The sequence below is a fragment of the Melanostigma gelatinosum genome (genome assembly GCF_949748355.1).
Source record: "Melanostigma gelatinosum genome assembly, chromosome: 9".
NCBI classification, from domain to species: domain Eukaryota; kingdom Metazoa; phylum Chordata; class Actinopteri; order Perciformes; family Zoarcidae; genus Melanostigma; species Melanostigma gelatinosum.
This window is the reverse complement of record NC_136642.1, coordinates 18,462,488-18,480,872: the sequence shown is the minus strand read 5'-3', so window position 1 is coordinate 18,480,872 and position 18,385 is coordinate 18,462,488. Positions and strand designations below refer to the sequence as shown.

The window sequence follows — 18,385 nt, the reverse complement described above, 5'->3', positions numbered from 1 at the left end:
ATTAGTCAAACGGAGCACCCAAACACAGCGAAACATTCAGTGCTGTGTAAATGCTGAGAAGTCATAAGTTGTGTCTCAGCTAATAGTACTGAAATTATCATTTTAATCTTAAACTTTGGGTTTATTCACATCCATATAGGACAAAAAAGGAAATCACAATGTGTCAGCTGCAGAAAGGTCCCGTTGGGGTTGGATGATGCATAAGGCGTTATCGCAGTCCCATTGTTGTATTCCAGTCCAACACATGATGTCAGCTCAACTGCTTGCCGCACACTAGGCTAGCAGCTTTCAAACATTTATCATTTGAGGTTATTGGTTTGAACGCTTGCCACTGACATGTTTTCACTTGGGAGGCATCAGATGGGAAAACATAACAATCCAGCAGCCATCAGCACATAACTGAATCTGAAGTCACAATTACACTTGAGACCTTAGAGATAGCATTACATGGGCAGCATTGAATGCCTCGTGTTGAACTGTGCACTGCATTATGTTGACACTAATACTTACAATTCTATTAGGATAAGTGTTTCCTTTCTGATAATTCAATAGTAGTGTGATGAGTGTTATTTCACAGCTTTAGTATGCAAGAGATATTGGGTTGTGTTACCTCTTTCCCGGGGCTGTCTCTCCGTAATATCAGTGGCGGAAGAGAGTGTTTGTTATATTATGTATAGAGGCTACGTCATTACCCTAAAAACAGTGTTCTACAGTGTTGAGTTGGGCTTAAGGGGAGGAGGGGTTTGAGTTTAAAGTGCTCTTGCCCACACATCAGAAACTTACACATTAGGCCCGATGAATCATACTTACATACTGAATGCAATATGGCACAGCAGACTAAACCAAAACCCATTATCGACCATTGCTCAAATTTAGATATTTGAACAGCTAAAGCCGAGGGTCGTTCTGCGGATTTGAAGTGCCTCTGTCCTCTAATTGATCTGACCGCAACCAGGCCACAGCATTTCCTCTTTGGGCTGCGACAGAGCTTCAAGGGGGTGCTTACTGCATTTAGAAAGCACCGACAATTAGCGAGAACTTCTCTGGGCAACTTTCTAATTCTCAATGGACTAGCAACGGTCCTAATGTAATGTTGTGAGGCTGATGGAACTGCACTGGGTTTTTAAGAAGGTTAATTATCACCAGTTCAATCTTTAACAAAAACATTGAGAAGTCTGAAAAAATGTATATGTATATATTTTATTTTTTAAGTTAGGATTTTCTTACATTAAGTCAGTGAAAACTGTTGTATAATATTTCAGTTTTTAGTTGTTAGTTTACAGTTTGTTAAAACAAACAACAGAAAAGAATGTCCAATTATTGATTGGCAGTACACAAAACTTTGAGCAGCTGCAAAACTTGGATCTCAGAGAGGGAAGTTCATACATTTCACTTTTACAATCAGGCCATATGAGAGATATTCAACGTTCAACGGGCTACATGTTTGAGAAACAGCTCATTGAAAAACAATACAGGCATCTGAGACTTAGCTTAACTGTATTATAATATGGAATTGTTCATACGGTGATTAAACCTTTACGGACAATATTTTATTCATAGGAAGCCATAAGTGCAGGCTGCAGCAGGGCAGTCCACATTTAGAAAGATATAACAGCTGTTTGTGCAGAATGATTACGGTACAGTACAGTGGAAATCACTGGAGCTTTTATCATTAGAAATACAGCACATTTTCATCGTTAACTGCACAAATCAATTATACAACCACCTTTGTCAGTGTAACCTTACAGGAATTGACCATAAAGGAGGAAAAACTTGCATTTTAACGTTTAACATGTTAGCTAGACCCAGAAGGCACCTGTTGATCATGTAACTTCGCAGGTTGTGTTTGATTTGGGTTACTTAGCTGCTCGCCGGGTGGTGCATTAAAACAGTGAAGGTAGATGTAATACTTTTTTATCTATGCCAAGGTAAAACAATGTTTAAAGTAACCCACAATGATGTAAATCTCTGTTATTTTGCATTGACGTCCTCTTCAGAGACTGCGAGCCCTGTGACTACAACTCCTGCCAATCAGTCAGTGAACATTTACACTTGTAACTATATATATACTATACTACGACATATACTTTTCCAGATGTGAACAAATATGTGAGTAAAAGTAAGATAAAGTACAAGTACACGAAAAAAAAACTGACTTTGTTGCAGTAATGAGAGAGTAAATCTAATTATTCCACCTCTGGGTATGATGATACACTCAGCTCACAGTTCTATGCTCCACAATGCAGAACTCACTCAGAGGTAGATATATCCACAATATTTTCAACAAAGTTTGAATTATCAACAAATACCACAAACATATGCTTTAGTTGCCACAGGTGAATATTGAGGTGCGAAAAAAATGTAATGGGAAGGTTTGGCAGACATATTAAGTCAGAACATTTTGCAACTTTGCAGAGATTAATTTTGATGACTGGTGTCTTTTAAATTTGCTGATGCAAATGATCTGATTTAGATACGAGTGACCACTAGTGCCACTATGGAAGAATGTTTTAGGGAGCAGGTCCCATTTAGTTTTCATTCAGTGCATGTGCATGAATGTTGAAACATGAAACAATAGGTGATACAGTAACGTGACGCAGAAGTGCAGTCATATTAGTATGTCTATAACGTAATATGACATAATATGATTGTTTAGCCCCAACTCGTTTCGGCCTTCCTAGTATCTTGTTTGTCCAAATGTATGTCCTACGGTATAGTGTTGCCAGATTTGAACTTGGCACAGCAGCACTACCCATATAAATGAATCATGTCCAGCAATACTGGGATGGACACGCCTCACTATCGAACAGGTCAGTAGAAAATTACCTCTGGTATGTAATCTGTATACAGGAGGCTTTGAAGTAGGAGCTCTCTGCCTTTCTTCTATTTCCTCTCTCGGTGCAAATCAAATTTTCATGTCTGTGCAGTTCATTCAGACCAACGGGTTTCAGGTCTCACTTTAGGCAGCTACAAATACTTTATCTTTATTCACTGAGCATTGAATCTGACTTGTAATTCACTTTGACTGGCCCCATCAGTGTCTTCTTTGTAGAAAGATACTGGAAGACCACGCTGACATTTTCAAGAATCCACTGGATTTCTAAAGCATCCACAGAGATGTTCAGCACTCCAGTGACAAAGTTCCTCCAGAGCCACAGCAGATATTATATAACTGTTTTCCAAGGCTGAGTATTACCTATCTGTGGCTAGTAAGTCTACTTTGTGGAGTGCCTCTATGAGGTCAGGAGAACAATGTGGTCTTGGTTAAATTTACGGGTTTTTGCAGCCCGGTAAGAACGTGACAACTTCCTGTATTTGGACGAATAATTCCGATAAACATACTGACAGACACAGACAAATGCAACACAATCCAAACTGTGTGCACATACAAACAACACACACACGCGCACACACACACACACACACACACACAAGCACAATTTAAAGTAAGCATTTTAGCTCTCAACTGTCTTTGTCTTTGTGCAGTACTTTGTGAATGACTCATAGTTTTCCCTGTGAGAACTTGAGCTCGGCATGGAAGTGGGAGCTTGCACGTTCCAACACATCCTTGATTGTTGGTACAGTTCTTGATCCATTGCTTGTCATCGTGCCTTGAGCTTCAATTCAGGCCTATCAAATAAGAGCTGACTTTGTAATAACAAGTGCAGCAGATACTCAGCCACAATGCACTTTATCTTATTGATTACATCAATTAGCTTTACCACGGCTCTTCTCACATTGTTTCATACATATGCACAAAAACCTGTATCAGTGCTTAATCATTACATGCAGACAGTGAGCAAGGAACAAGTCCTGCATCAGTCTCTGCCTCTGCTGATGGGCTGGTTGTTTCACTGGTGTGGTGGGAGTGTACACATTGCTCCTCCCATGTTTACTCTCTCCCTCACTCTCTGTTTTGTTGGGGTACAACAGCTCCTGTTCCCGAGGGCCAGCCACTCTTAAGGTCTCTCCCACTGACAGCACATTCCCTCGCTCTCTCTCTCTCGCTCTCTCTCCCCCGTCCTTTGCTGCTCCCCTGTTTCCTGCTGTGTTTCCTCATCCCTTCTTCAGAGCCACCTCTCTCCCTCGCTCAACGAGGATCTACAAACCAGCTCTTCAAGGTAAGAAACAAACACACCTCCTCTCGCTCACATGCACTCATTTACCAGGTAACAGTGGTTTCATTGTGTGAATGGATTTACTGTGTTGTATGATACAAGTGTAAGCATGTGTTAGTTGCTGTGTTAGGACAGTTGAAGTCACTGGCATTGTTCAAGCAACCTGGACCCAACAGGATGCATGTGAAATCCGCCACATTTACAAACCTGGACTATCGACTATGTCACAGACACGGCAGTGAAGTGTTGAGCCAAATTCAGCCATATTATGTCAGAGGCATGTTTGTTGGCATGTCCTCAGGTTATAATCCCACGTCAAGCTGCTTTTACCGGCATGTTTTTACCTGAAGCTTCTGTGGCCACTGCTGTGACGTAATAGAAAACACTGTTTGATTACAGTGTGCTGACAATGGATGAGACCATTTTTTTGGGGAGGGTTTAGGCAGCTTTAAAAGAAGCTTAAAAAGCAGTTTGACAGTTTGATAAGAAAGCCTATGATAAAGCTGAGACGGCACTGCCTAACAGCTGGAGTCTGACACAAGGTTGCAATTACTTTGTCGCCTCCATTTATGACCTCCCATTGCCGTAAAGACTGAGAGTTAAAGCAAAGGATGGTTGAATAATAGTGTTATTATTTATATTCATTCATTTATTTCATCATGACTCTATGAAGAAATATATTATATTTTAAATGGAATTATTCATATGCTATTGCATGACATGGCATTGCTAGGCTTAGTTGTAGTCGTAAATATAGATTATCTTAATATATGGCGCAATTATAGCATGCATAGGTAAGAACTAAGGCATAAATAGAATGAAAGGAAACTGGACTACACCAGGAAATTGGAATGACCACATTGCGCTTCTTTCGGACGACACGAGAAATGCATGTATGATTCTGCTAAAAGAACAACAATCATGGTTATGAGAAAAATATACCCAGTGTATGTAACGGTAAAAAATGTTTTAACATGTCCTCAGCATATTCTCTGTAAAATGTATAGCATAAGCGTAAGAGGAAGCACCTGCTGTGACCGCAAACGGTTCCATCAGCAGAAGATGAGCGTTTCTGTGTTGCAGAGGAAATATACGAGACATCGCCCGCATTCTTCCTGTCTCATTTTGCCCCTCTTACTGACTCCTTTCTGTTTCTGAATGTATAAATATCGTGGATTGAATCTGCGTCTTCAGAGCGTCTCCACAGTTCACTGCAATACGTGGCTGTGCATTTGTTCTCTGCTTGCAAGCAATAACTTGATATTACAACTTTGATCATTCATCAAAACTCTTGTTTATTTTTCCTTTGATTGAACAAATTCACTTCTTCACCTAAACTCTTACAGAAATATTCCACAACAACTATGTGTAGCTTTTCTCCATCAAAGCACACATGGTGGATCTGGCATGAAACGTTGTTTTTGCTCATTGAGTATACACTTGAGACTGAAACAGAGCAGTTTCTGGCACGACGTGTTTATTTATTCTATTTCCTGGAGCTTGTCATCATGTGTGTTTCTTCTGAATATCAGTGTTCGTACTGAATGTTTCTTCAAAGCCATCAGGAAGAGTTTAGCGCAAAACGAGTCCACTGAGCTTCATTGGCAGGTCTCCCCGCCCAGTTGAACTGTGGCAGCATCTTATGTCGGATGTTATAATATAGTTCTGCATCAAGTTTAAATAAACAATACAACAAATTGTGGGACTAAAGTATCTCATTGTGGTTATCAATGTCCATGATAAAAAAGTAAGCATTTCTGAGGAACTGAGAAAACAACTCTTCAGACAGCCGATCCTGTCTGCCCCTCCCGATTCTGTTTCCTTTGCCTCTAAAGCGTTTGTTAAACCTGATGGTATTGCTTCGTACATCAATACTATTAATGCTGCCTGCCAATGCTTTTCTCATCTTAAAGTAAATAAAGTATACTAGTATTGCTCATCATCACTTTTCAAACCTCTTCACTTGTCATCACTTTGAGAGCTAAAATGCTTTTAGTGAAACAAACCCTCAAACCCATTTCTTGCCAACAGGAAATGGCTTCTAAACAGCAAATGGGCTACAAGTGTCGCATAGCAGGAGTGCTGCTTCTCCTTTTGGCCAGTATTGCCGCCCTTGTTGCTGTTGTTGTCATCCAAGACACCTGGACGTCCAAAGAGTACAGCTTAGAGGTGAACATATACACGCGTACATGAACGTGAACGGGTAGGCACTATTTGGCTGTTGATCTTTCTCAGTTTTAACAAAGTAAACGAGAGAGACAGGAATACAAACACACACTCCCACACACACTCAGCTGTGAATGTGGTGCAAAATGTATTCCAGATGTCAAGGCCGGGTTAGAAGGTTTTCTCATCAGTCAGCTTGGTGATGTGTGTGTGTTTTTAAAGTGCTGGTGAGGGTCACAGCAGCCTCTCTCTAGTTTCATTCAATATTTATAGCATCAGCATAATGTAGGGATTTTAGATATTTTACGAATCAATGTAAGAAGTGCCATCACATAGACCAAATGTGACCCTGTAACATGATTCTGTTTTCTCTTTACTCTTCTCTGCAGTATGGCATAGTGATAGACGCAGGTTCATCACGTTCCAATGTGTACCTGTACGAGTGGCCAGGGGAGAAGGAGAATGAAACAGGAGTTGTGACTGAGACAATGAACTGCAAAGTTTTTGGTAAGTCATTGTCTCCGGACCAATTGCAGCTTTGGTCTGTAACAGTGAAATAAAAATACCACAGAGAGTACCACTTAGCACAAGCAGGTCATTGCATTTCAGTGCGCGTGACAATACACTTGAACTTGAACTAAAAGTTCTACATCTCTTAGAATTGAATTACAAAAAATGCTTGAAAATATTCTAAAATGAAGGATTTAGGATTCGAGTTAATTGAAGAACGGTGGGTAATGCAGAGGAAAATAATAGCCTAACCGTTGTGAACTCATTTTGAAATACTCCAACAACCTTTGCTGCACACTTGTTGTTTTCAGTGCCTGTGCTTCAGAAGACAATTTTAGCTTGGCCTTGTGCCCTCAGGTGCTGGAATCTCAGACATGAAAGTTGACGCACAGAAAGATGCCGCATCGTGGGATGGATTCAAGCAATGCATGGACAACATCACAAATGCCATTCCTGTTATAAAACACAAAACCACACTTCTCTTTCTGGGAGCTACTGCTGGAATGAGACTGCTACAGTAAGAATGTGTTAAGATAAACTAGCGTCAGGGTAATCCCTCACCATTACTTAGGATGTGTTGGAGAGTGACAGGAAGGATGAGACCAATTTAAACCCTCATTAATTCATGAAATGTTTTTTTTATCAAATCCCTCTCTATTTCCTCTTACTTCTTACAGTCTTTATATCAGGCTAAGCTAACCGCCTCCTGGCCAACTCTAGCTTCACATGTAGTGTACAGACATGAGAGTACTATCAATCTGTCTAATTAACTTATCAAGAGAGCGAAAAGAAGTGTATTTAACAAAAATTGAAACTTTTTCTGCCATGACATGGGCTCCATATGTCACTGCTAATGACCACTCTTGTTTCAAGAAAGATCTATAATCATCTTCCCTTTTCCGCTTTGCTTTAAGTCAGAAGGATGAACAAAAGTCCAATGAAATCCTGGGAAGTCTCAGAGAATACCTGGAAGCTTTGCCTTTCAACTTCCAAAATGCTTCCATCATTACTGGTCAAGAAGAAGGGCTGTACGGGTGGATCACTGTCAACTACCTCCTGGGAAACTTCCTAAAGGTAAGATGCTGTCATTATTCCATCTGGTCTATAGGTCAACGTGTACTTCTCCCTTTAAAAAAAAAGAAAGGAATGCTGCTTTACAAACCGGGCCATTACATTGCTCCTCTGATACTAACCTTTCTCATTGTACTTGTAGAAAAACCTTTGGAACATCTACACACACCCAGAAGGGGAAAAGACTGTAGGGTCAATGGACCTTGGTGGAGCATCAACACAGATCGCCTTTTCAGTCCAGGATGATTTATGGGGACCTGACTACTTGCATGTCAAACTGTACGGTTACCCTTACAATGTCTACACACACAGTTTCCTCTGCTATGGCAAAAATGAGGCCGAGAAGAGGATTCTGGACAAAATAGTCAAGGTGCACATCTTTTCTTTCTGTCAGAATAAATGAAAGGTCATATCTTCCACGTACTATAAGGGTGATGGTTCTTTTCTGAGACCTCTCCCGTGATCATTTTCTATGTTCATGTTTAAGTGCTTGTGTGTGTGGTGAGCGTGGCAGTGGGAGTGCATGTTTATTTGCATGCATGTGCAGGCCAAAACCCATTAATGCACAGTTAATAATTGATTCGTGAACACTGCTGTCCCTGAGTTACTAACAGGCAAAGGGAGACAAGTCCAGAATGCATTATGTCATTAAGAATATCGACCGACCCGTGTATGTTGTCAAGCTAGTTTGCGAGAAATGCATTATTTCTGGCAGCGTATAGCTTGTAGCATATGCTCTGTAAAGAGAATATGTCATGGGTATATATTTGCAGCAGGATCCTGGTATAACATGTTAGCTTAAAGGTTTAATTTACATTAGGATCTGCATGTAAATGAATGTGTAATTCAAGTATATAAGTCATGATAGATGGTGTCTGTAAATGCACAAGTAATACTGTTCTTATCTCATATGCCCATGTCTCTTCCTGTCACTCTCTTTCTCGTAGTTTTATTTCCTCCTCAGCCTCCATTCCTTCTTTTGACATTTTCTTCCTTTTCTTAACATTCCAGGAATCATCTGACCTATCTTACATTGTTAACCCATGCTTCGCTGAAGGTTACAACATCACCATGAACGCCATGGACATTTATGACACAGAGTGTACAATGAAGCCAGACGACTACAAGCCAGATCAAGAACTCTTCATGGTGGGAACCTCCAACTCAGACAAGTGCAGGAGCATCGTGAAGTCCATATTTGATTTCAAGACATGTTCCTCATCCCAGTGTTCCTGGAATGGGGTCCAGCAGCCACCCGTCACTGGAAATTTTATGGTAACACACAGTGCAAGAACACGTACAAGAAAACAGATGAAGATGACAAAAAACTTACCATATGTCTCTACTGTTCCTGCCAGGCATATGCAGGATTCTTCTTCACTGCTAGGGCGCTCGGGTTTGAGGGATCATCAGACCTTGATCAATTCAGCGCCTCAATTAGGAAATTCTGCGATTCACATTGGACAGTGGTAAGTTCTTCCAATTGGTAGACAGCTAGAGTAAAAAAAAAAGAGGAGAACAGGAGGCTGAGAAGAGAATAAAAATAATTTCGGAGTAGAAACAAGCTGAAGCTGTAATGATCTGCAAGTTATCTGGAGATCTTAAACAAGATGGGAAAAAAAGCACTTTACTACTTAAAGAATATTTCTACCACATAAGAGCAGATATTTCTCTATTGCACGGGCTTTATAAGACATGTATCTGTGTATCAGGCCTCAAAATAGCTGCAAAATATCTTTGCAACTGTTTTTGTTTTGTTTTTTTTATCCATCTGGAGGGATCTCATCTTAACTGTGAATTGAAATCAGTCTTGATCACACACTATTGTTTCAGTCTTGTCTTCATTTTAAAGTATTTCGGCCACACTTACCTTTGTTTCTCTTCCCTTCAGCTGAAGGCAGAGAAGACATGGATCTCAGACAAATACCTTAGGACTTACTGTTATGCAGGTCACTACATCTACACAATGCTGGCGGATGGATACAAGTTTGACAATGAGACCTGGAAAAACATTGACTTCCGAAAAGAGGTTGGTTGAGAAACAAAAACATAGTTTTTACCAAACACTGCTTGCTCCTACTGCTGTCCTTTACATGGCTGTGAAGCCAATTCACATCCACTCTTTATGTTCACTGCGTTCATGTACCGGTCGTCTTGCAAAAAATAATGCTCATATTATCGAAAAATGAGGAACAACCATCAGAAAATGTCTATGCCAATTTGACGAGAGTTGCTATGCTTCAACTGCCAACATTTTGTCATGTTCAGGGTTAACAGCGTTTGAATGTGTGAATAAGGCCATCCATGGAGGCCTATTAAAGATGCATGGCATTCAAAACGTTAAGGCCAGAGAGAAAGGCGGCCAATGTATTACTCTGGGACACCCTGAGGCCACGGAGCGTCTTTCACAATGGAAGTCCCTCAACGGAAGGGGATTCCTGGTCTGTGACACACACTCTATCAGTCATGAGTCATAAAGAAAGACAGTATATCAAAAAGTCACACATAACAGCCGTAGTTTCCAAATTGCATTGCGGTTACCCTTTAGACTTGATCACAAAAACGTTCCTCAACAGCTGGCGATACTTCCAATTCCCAGTCTCGCCAACAATAGAGTAGTGTGCTGTGTGTGCTGCTTCGTGCCCTCAGGGGGTCTAGGAGTCTGGTGGTTGGATAGATCCCTTTGGAAGAAATTACAAAATAGACACACCCATCTTTGCCCAGAGCTGTAATTGTGCAACTTCATTACAGGACTGTTTCATATTCTCAACTTCCGTAGACATGTATGACAACACTAGTGATGTAGTAGCTGCATGCACTACTGAATACCATGTACAGCATGGAAATCTTCTCTTCTTGTCTCTTTTTCTCCAGGTGAAGAAAACCAGCATAGGTTGGAGTTTGGGCTACATGCTGAGTATGTCCAACATGATCCCGTCTGAAGTGAAAGAAATCAGCCCCCTGACAGACCCCGTCTTTGCCGGCCTTGTCTTTCTATTTTCAGCCCTAACAATCACAACTGTAGTCTTAGTTTTCATAATCCTCATTCGCACTTGCTTCTGAGAGTTCCGGTCACAAAGGCGAGGAATGGTCTGCCATTGTAAGCCTTGGGGCTGTTGTTATCCGGCAAGTAGTGGGGGAACGCTACAGCAGCATTTGCCGAGGCACTTATTTTTCATTTGTCATTTACTGACTTTAAATTTCAATGAGAGTTCATGAGAAGTGAAGGAAAACCTCTCACTGTGTATCCTGCTAGTGGCTTTGAGTCTTTGAGATAGTTTCAGTGGTGTGACTGGTTTTATTGAGACATTAATAAACCCCTCTAAAAAAATATTTTTCAACCGGTAAAAACAGGTGACACACAAGTCCCTGAATAACGCACAGATAATAAAATGGAACCCAGAAATGTCCACTGGACAATGTTCTTGTCGCACATTGTGTCATCTTAAAATGCAATTGTATTTATAATTGTGTGCTTACACACATGGACCCTCAGGCACTTTGCCACGGCCACTTCAGTGTTTTATATCATATACTGTATACTGTATATCAGCGATAGGCATTGTTTGGCACAAGTACCACTATTTTTACACGGTAGCTTTACCAATGGCACACGAGCAGTACGTGCTCTCTCATCTGCATGGGAAATTACCTCTTCCCCCGTCAATTGGCAAGTTTGATGTGACAAAAGTTTAGTTTTTTTAAGACCCGCCCTACTCTGCCTCTGATTGGCTAGTACTTGTTGCCTTCCGAATATAATTTGTCAAGTTTATTGTTGTTGAACAAGATTGGAGGAAAGTCAAGAGGTTAATAATTCAGATGTGGATGTTGGATGTGGAAGGATAACAGCCTTCTAGCCTTCTTCCATAGTGCTCTCATAAATAATAACAATGTCCTGATTATGAAAGTTTTGTTTGAAATGTCGCTGTGCACATTGGATAAAATAAAATGACAGATCCGCTGGGATTTATGTTTTGTTGTGGTGTCATAATTAAACTTAACGGTGACCTTAATGTATGTTGATATGGAACACTGATTAACAAGACATTTAAAAATGGCACATCGTATCAAAGAAGCTGTTGACCCCTGGTGTATATTATACAGAGTATGTCCTCACAGAAGTACCGGTACACAACAATACTCCTCCTGAATGAAACCCTAATTAATAAACAATGTATTGAATGTGCTATGTGCCATTGTGTCATTGTGATTTCGCTATATGTTGCATGAAGTCATTTTTCTACATCCTATTTGCAAAAAAATCAATAGAAATACAAGACACATTTTATATTCTTAGTTTGCAGCCAACAAGTCACTGAACTTGATTCAGTGTGACAACAGTTCTATGCCTTATTTTCCCATTAAATAAGAATCTTGTGTTGTTCCATCCCTGGGAGGGTTTTGGGATTGTTTCTCTCTCTCTCTCTCTCTCTCTCTCTCTCTCTCTCTCTCTCTCTCTCTCTCTCTCACTCTCACGATATACTATATATATATATGCAGTAGTATAAATAGTTGTTTGATAAGTAGCGTTTGATGCAAGAGTTACTCAATCAGCAGAAACTAGTAACGGATCACAACAGGTTCATTTGAGTTCTTGGGTATTTGCACCATTTGGTCAGCCTGCAACAGAAGCATGAGACCATTACCAACACTGTTGCAATAGAAGAGTAGCTGTGGACCGACACAGAGGTGACAGATCGCCTAATCCTCCTGGTGGAGGTAATTAAAACATGCATGTGTCTTTTTGACATTCAGCACAGTGTAAATCTTATACCTGCTTTTCAGCGTTTTTGTTGTCGTTGCAGTGGAGAGGATTATGCATGATTCCTATGTAATGCATTAACTGTATTGGTCCTGTTTTGATCATAATTCCCTCTCTATTGAGTAATAAATGTATCTACTAACTGTACCTTTTGTCGCTGTTGTATGAGATTGGGTTTCCCTATATCATCACTGGTTACCTTACTGATTTTACCTGAGCTCAACATGTTATTCAATTTCATACAAAACACTTCAAATATTATTTATTAATGAGAGGAAATGTATCAAATAAATTTGCCTGTTTAAATCTAAACAGATGCTCTGTGTCCACTAAGCATCTGTAAATTCCCTGGTGACTTGTTAAAATCACAAACACACACACAAAACGCACATTCAGCTCTTCTTCCAGTAACCTGTCATCCACCATCTCATACTGTGTACTCCAGTGCACTCTAGTGGTACTGCGTTGTGCCTGCAGAATATACAAGATGAGAATTGACTGTTTAAAACGTTTTTTTATTGAAAGACTTGTCTAAAAAGAAAACAAAAAGAAAAGAGACATTTGAAACTACAGCAATATCCACTGTTTTCTACAGACACTCTCAGAATCACAATTTGAAAGACATGGGAGGCATGTGACCAAGCAAATAAAAAAATAGCATCATCAAAGTTATTTCTGTTGCATCTTCTTTTACACACCTGTACAAAAAAAGATCTCATAAATAGTACTTTTGTTCTCGCTTTCTCTACTTTCGCTCTTCTTTCAATAATTTATTTTCCCACAGAGGTTTGTATCTGCTTGATTTTGGTTGAACCCCACTGTCTATTCCTATGTATCCATTGGCTTCTTTTCATTGGCTGAGTGTCAGGTAGGTGGAGCTTCAAGGAAGTCCATAGAGGACATTTAGTTCCCTGTTACTCAGTACAAATAATGCAGATTCCTATTACCAGATTTGACCAGAATTATTATTCTCGTATTTTTTTTTTGCAACCAGGAACATGTCTCTTCTGTCACCTGAAAAGAGGCACAATACTTGCAGGATGCTTAAGCAGTGATGTCAAGGATAACACTTAACTGTCTTTCCAGTATCTTGCCTTCAAATAGTCAATTGCTGTCATTCTGGAGGTGCACCTCTTCCACACCCACCCAACACAAGACTGCCTCAATCCTCATTCATGAAAAGTATTTAGCAGCTCACACTTCATAATCAACTCTCAAGAAAGACAAATAAAAAAGGCAACACAAAAAGAAAAACACAACAACTCTCTCCTCGACCTTTTAGAATATACATAAGCTGAAATGAGTTCGTTCAACAGAAATGCCCTTTCGTCTGACAGAGATCATCGCCCTGCTGCTCACTTTTTTCAAATGGCTTGTATTTGGCAAGACAGTGGCGTAAAACATATATGGACTGAGACTATGCATCTCAAAATAGGAGCATTTTGGCTGGCCATCAGAAGGAGTTACAGCATCTCAGTGTCGGTATTTGTGATTGGTCAATGCAGCCTGACGAGGGAGTTGTTGGGTGTATACAAAGGTTTAAGTACACACCAACATTCTACAGGATACAATTCGTTTTCCAAACCTTTACCACTGAAGTATTGTGAAACTTATTCCCAATAATATACCTACCTCCTCCACTTTCACCACACAGATGTTACAGCGCCACTTTAAATCATCACCACCGTTTGATCACTTGACAAAGAAAACATCACAGAGCACACTCTTCTGGTTGAGGCAGTTGTGTTAAAGACCTACTGCATGTTCTCAGTCACTTATAGATTAGCTCACATGCCAACAGCATGACAATCAATAAAAATCTCAGTTTCAGAGGTGAAAAAATAAAGAAAAAGCAACATAAGGAATATCTCTTCATTACCTAGTTTCTTCATCTTTGGTATAAAATGTGCCACCTGATGGCTGCTTTTGTTCAACGGTTAAGAAAGACTCAAGAAACTGTCAACAGTTTTACTAAAACTATTGCTTTTTGCACATTTAAAAATCCTAGCGTTTATTTCTGCTTTTAGTCAATGTCAGAAATGTTCCTTTTTTACTTTTCTTTTTGCAGTGAGACAAGCAAAGCAGGCAAAGCAAAACCCTTTTGAAGGTTGTAAGAACAAAAAAATACAAATGTGATGAAGAAACAGAACTTTTATCCCATGATTAAACTTCACTGCCTTTTCCAGGAAGCAGTGGATTGACCCATCCCACAAGTCGCATTAAAGAAGTTTTTTTTTTCCACCAACCAAACATCAGCTGCACTGCACCACATAATTTAAAATCATCTTCATACAATTACAACCTTTTTTATTTTTATCCTGTACAAATAGCTTTGTAGATTTATTCTCGGTGGTTCTCGGAACTCTTTAAGAACTTCTCAAATCATTCAACCATTCTTTTTTTTTTTTAATAATTCAACATTATGGAAACTTTTTTCCCAAAGCTTGAGAATATTAAGGCAATAAAGATTTACGAAAACATTGATATTCTAGAAAACTACTCAAACAATAAAAAGAATGAAAATAAATGTCGCTTAATATCAAAGGAAGACAACCTGTTTTTTTTCTAGACTTTGCTTCCTTCCTTTTTTTTGATAAAAAAAGTCTGAAAATCTACCTGCACATTCAAATGTTCTTTTTTTCTGTACAGCTTGTTGGTTGAGTTTAGATTTCAGTCCGTCTTCTCCTTTTCCTTCGGAGGCAAAGTCCAGTCTCACAGTGAGAAATGATAGACTCAAAGATGCAGACTGCGTTTTATTTCATTGTCCTCAGGTTCAGCAAACCACCATTTCTTTTCATCATTTTGTCTTTTTCTTGGTTCAACCAGGTAAGAAATATAATTGATTTTTTTTTTTCATTTAGTCTTTTATTTGGTGCCTGTGCACAGTGGAAGCATTCTCCTCTTTTTTTTGTCCCCGTTTCATTTTGATTCTCTCTTTGTCTCCAGCCCCTTGGTATTGGCAATGCAGCAATGATTCCTACCCATCCTGTTATCTAGAGGAGACAGAAAAACAAGTTCAGGGAAAATAGAGTAACTAAGGAAACTGTGGACGTTCTTCAGACCGCTGTGTGTTAAAGAAACCACCAGCAGGTTATCTAGGAGGCAGAAAGACAAGCAGAAGAAACACCAGGATGAAGGTAAAAATGTCTTTTCCGTGCAAAGGTTGAAGGCTGAATCTGTGCAACAACTATACACTGTAGTCATTTTTAGCTTAATATATATACACCATTCAACATCATTTATTTAACTTGCAAATTTCAACCTCAGCAAACACCGTTGTAGAACATTTGAAGATTGTAAGTAGGAAACAGTTTAATGTGTTGTTGCTATTTTCATGAAGTACCTGTCCAGTATCTTTTCCACGCACAGAAATGACGAAATCTGCATTTGGGCTTTCTTGTCGAGAGTTTGATGAGAAGATCAATACTATCTGTCTATATGTCTATATATCTGACTATACTGTCATGTCAGTGCGGTAAATATAGAGCTACACCCGGTGGCTAGTTAACGTAGCTTAGCATAAAGACTGGATGCAGCAGGAAACATAAGTTGCAGTAATGTTTTGCCACTGTGACCTTTGACTACCAACAAATTCTCTCCAGGTATTCCCGAGTAAACGCGTTTATGAGAACGGACCGGCCTGAAGGACAACCCAAAAACATGGGCCGTCGCCGGCGCAGAGGCACAAGACAGTAAAATGCAGGACCAATATAGCAACAACATACCACCCCTGTACCAGCCACAAAGAAAGCTTGCAATACAAAGACAGACGTCAACTTACAACACTCACTTAGACTGCTGGTAAGAGTAGGCTGTCGAATGATCTCCTGTGTTCTCCACTGATAAAGGCTGCTGCCCGCTGGCGTCCTGGGAGGAGGGGGCAGCTGTCTGTGAAGAAGGGTCCGTCACCACACCCTGACACCAGAAACAATTCAGATATGACACGATCTCATATTGTTACAAGGTTTATCTTTGTTCCACATAGCGCTGAAAAAAAGGTTCACAGAGAACATTCAAACTGTTCAACAAAGACAAAAAATCCACCAAGTATTGATTAAAAGGGAAGGGTTCAACTTCTCCCAGCAGACTTAATTCAATTTCTGGTACTCATTTTAAGAATTAGATAACAGTTCCTGACTTAAAAAAATAAAAGTATAATTAGTGGCAATGTTTCACCCTAAATTACACAAAACCGCAACTGGATTTTGACTTACGCAAGTTCCCTCAGTGGCAATAAGTGACAGACACTGAGGTCTCATTATATTTACCAAATGTTTTCTTTTCATATCATGGCAGCATGACCATTCTAAATTACAGCTTAATTTAGCATCTAATTTACCAGAGAGACAATTATATGTGAATATAAGTCAAGTCCTCCCTGTAAAGCCCTCTACACCATCCTGTATGAAGGTGATATAAGGAGTAACCAGAATAAAATCCACAAACTGCTTCCCTTTTGTCCTTACTTCTACTGTGATGGCAGAGGCAGGCACTGCAGTGTACTGGGGAATGTAGGTTCCTTGCATAGGAGCAGCTGCTGCAGCAGGCATGTACTGCAGAGAGAAGGAGGGGCACAGACAGTATTACAACACAGGCACAAAAAACATGTCCTCTCGAGTCTCTGGATTAAAAGTACTGTCTGAAATTCCCGCTGAGACATGTGGCTCATTTAGACATTTCACAATACATTACATAACAGTTTGGCTGGGTCCCAGGGTCATTGCACATTTCAGCAAACAGAAAATGGCAATCTCCATGTGTGTGGCTATGTGGTTGCTGCCGTGAGATAATTTCAATTACAGCCGATCATGTAAATCTCTCTGAATAATGGGATTGGATATATTACTCACAAGATATAAACACACACACACGCACGCACGCACGCACACACAAGCACACACACACACACACACACACACACACACACACACACACACACACACACACACACACACACACACACATACATATATGAATGTAGAGCAAGGTGGTTTGAAGGAGGTACAAGCTGAGACTCACAGTGCCTGTGGTGCCCAGAGACAGGTGGTTCATCTGCTGGCTGAGAGGAGCCATCACACTGGAGGGGTGAAGAGACAAACTGGGCTCTATAGCCGCTGCCGGGGTGATCACAGCGCCCTGAGGCAGGGAGGAAGGACACGTGACTGTTTATAGACATTGTTGTACGAGGTGAACAAACAGTTTTACAGTGTAGTCATTAAGCATTATATGACAAGCAGCCAATGGGATCAATGAACAACGAAAACAGTTTGTTTGGCTGAACTAAAACATTGAAAACTAGACGAGATAACATGAATAACAGCAAAATGTGTCACTTGATATGTGTACTGCGATGGGAAAAGGGGATTTTTGTATGCTACACAGCCAAATAAGAGATTTTCTAAGACATTCAGCTAGTTATTGGTTCATAAAAGAAATACTTCCAACCCAGTTAAGTTTGATGACTGCAAACAGTTTGACGGCAATGCAGCCAGTCAGCCGGCTTGACGGAACATGCGTCTGAACGGAGCAGAAAGGCTTTTCCTGTAAATCTCTTCAATGTGAAGGGCTCTGATGCCTGCTAACACCTTGATGCGCTGCGCTCTTCTTTTCCACTACAGCTCAGCTACAGACTCAACAGCTCTGTATTTCATAGGACACTCCTCACACTGTGTGCTGAGATGTGCAGAGGTATACACTGTTCATTTCTGATGGCTGTTTCACTGCACATCCCATGAGCCCAGACAGCATCAGTGGACAT

The 18,385-nt window shown here is 40.2% G+C and overlaps 2 protein-coding genes across 4 annotated transcripts; one reads left to right on the top strand and one right to left on the bottom strand.

Annotated features, from left to right (window-relative positions):
* Window positions 1-4,026: 4,026 nt before the first annotated feature.
* entpd3 (ectonucleoside triphosphate diphosphohydrolase 3) lies at window positions 4,027-12,036 on the top strand. 3 transcript variants are annotated; one of them, XM_079276236.1, is made up of 10 exons: window positions 4,027-4,121; window positions 6,150-6,287; window positions 6,674-6,791; window positions 7,152-7,311; window positions 7,709-7,868; window positions 8,008-8,235; window positions 8,877-9,140; window positions 9,224-9,334; window positions 9,757-9,894; window positions 10,740-12,036. In XM_079276236.1, the coding sequence occupies exons 2-10, from the start codon at window positions 6,153-6,155 to the stop codon at window positions 10,926-10,928; spliced, it is 1,503 nt and encodes a 500-aa protein (XP_079132362.1). In that variant the 5' UTR covers window positions 4,027-4,121; window positions 6,150-6,152; the 3' UTR covers window positions 10,929-12,036. The 3 variants fall into 3 exon arrangements, with proteins under 3 accessions (XP_079132362.1, XP_079132363.1, XP_079132364.1); XM_079276237.1 differs by lacking the exon at window positions 6,150-6,287 and having other exon boundaries at window positions 4,051-4,121; XM_079276238.1 differs by lacking the exon at window positions 4,027-4,121 and having other exon boundaries at window positions 6,243-6,321.
* Window positions 12,037-13,135: 1,099 nt separating this feature from the next.
* LOC306782099 (RNA-binding motif, single-stranded-interacting protein 3-like) lies at window positions 13,136-18,385 on the bottom strand (the record flags this gene model as incomplete). The annotated part of the gene is made up of 5 exons (XM_079275291.1): window positions 13,136-15,620; window positions 16,418-16,542; window positions 17,094-17,180; window positions 17,647-17,763; window positions 18,293-18,385. 5 exons carry the CDS (start codon window positions 18,383-18,385, stop codon window positions 15,617-15,619), a joined length of 426 nt encoding a protein of 141 aa, XP_079131417.1. The 3' UTR covers window positions 13,136-15,616.

What these genes read in the sequence shown, in the direction of transcription:
- entpd3 (XM_079276236.1), top strand. Translation starts at nt 6,153, where the DNA reads ATGGCTTCTAAACAGCAAATGGGCTACAAGTGTCGCATAGCAGGAGTG. An exon ending in AATGAACTGCAAAGTTTTTG is followed by an intron (nt 6,792 to 7,151) that starts GTAAGTCATTGT and finishes TTGTGCCCTCAG; the next exon opens with GTGCTGGAATCTCAGACATG. An exon ending in ACATTGACTTCCGAAAAGAG is followed by an intron (nt 9,895 to 10,739) that starts GTTGGTTGAGAA and finishes CTTTTTCTCCAG; the next exon opens with GTGAAGAAAACCAGCATAGG.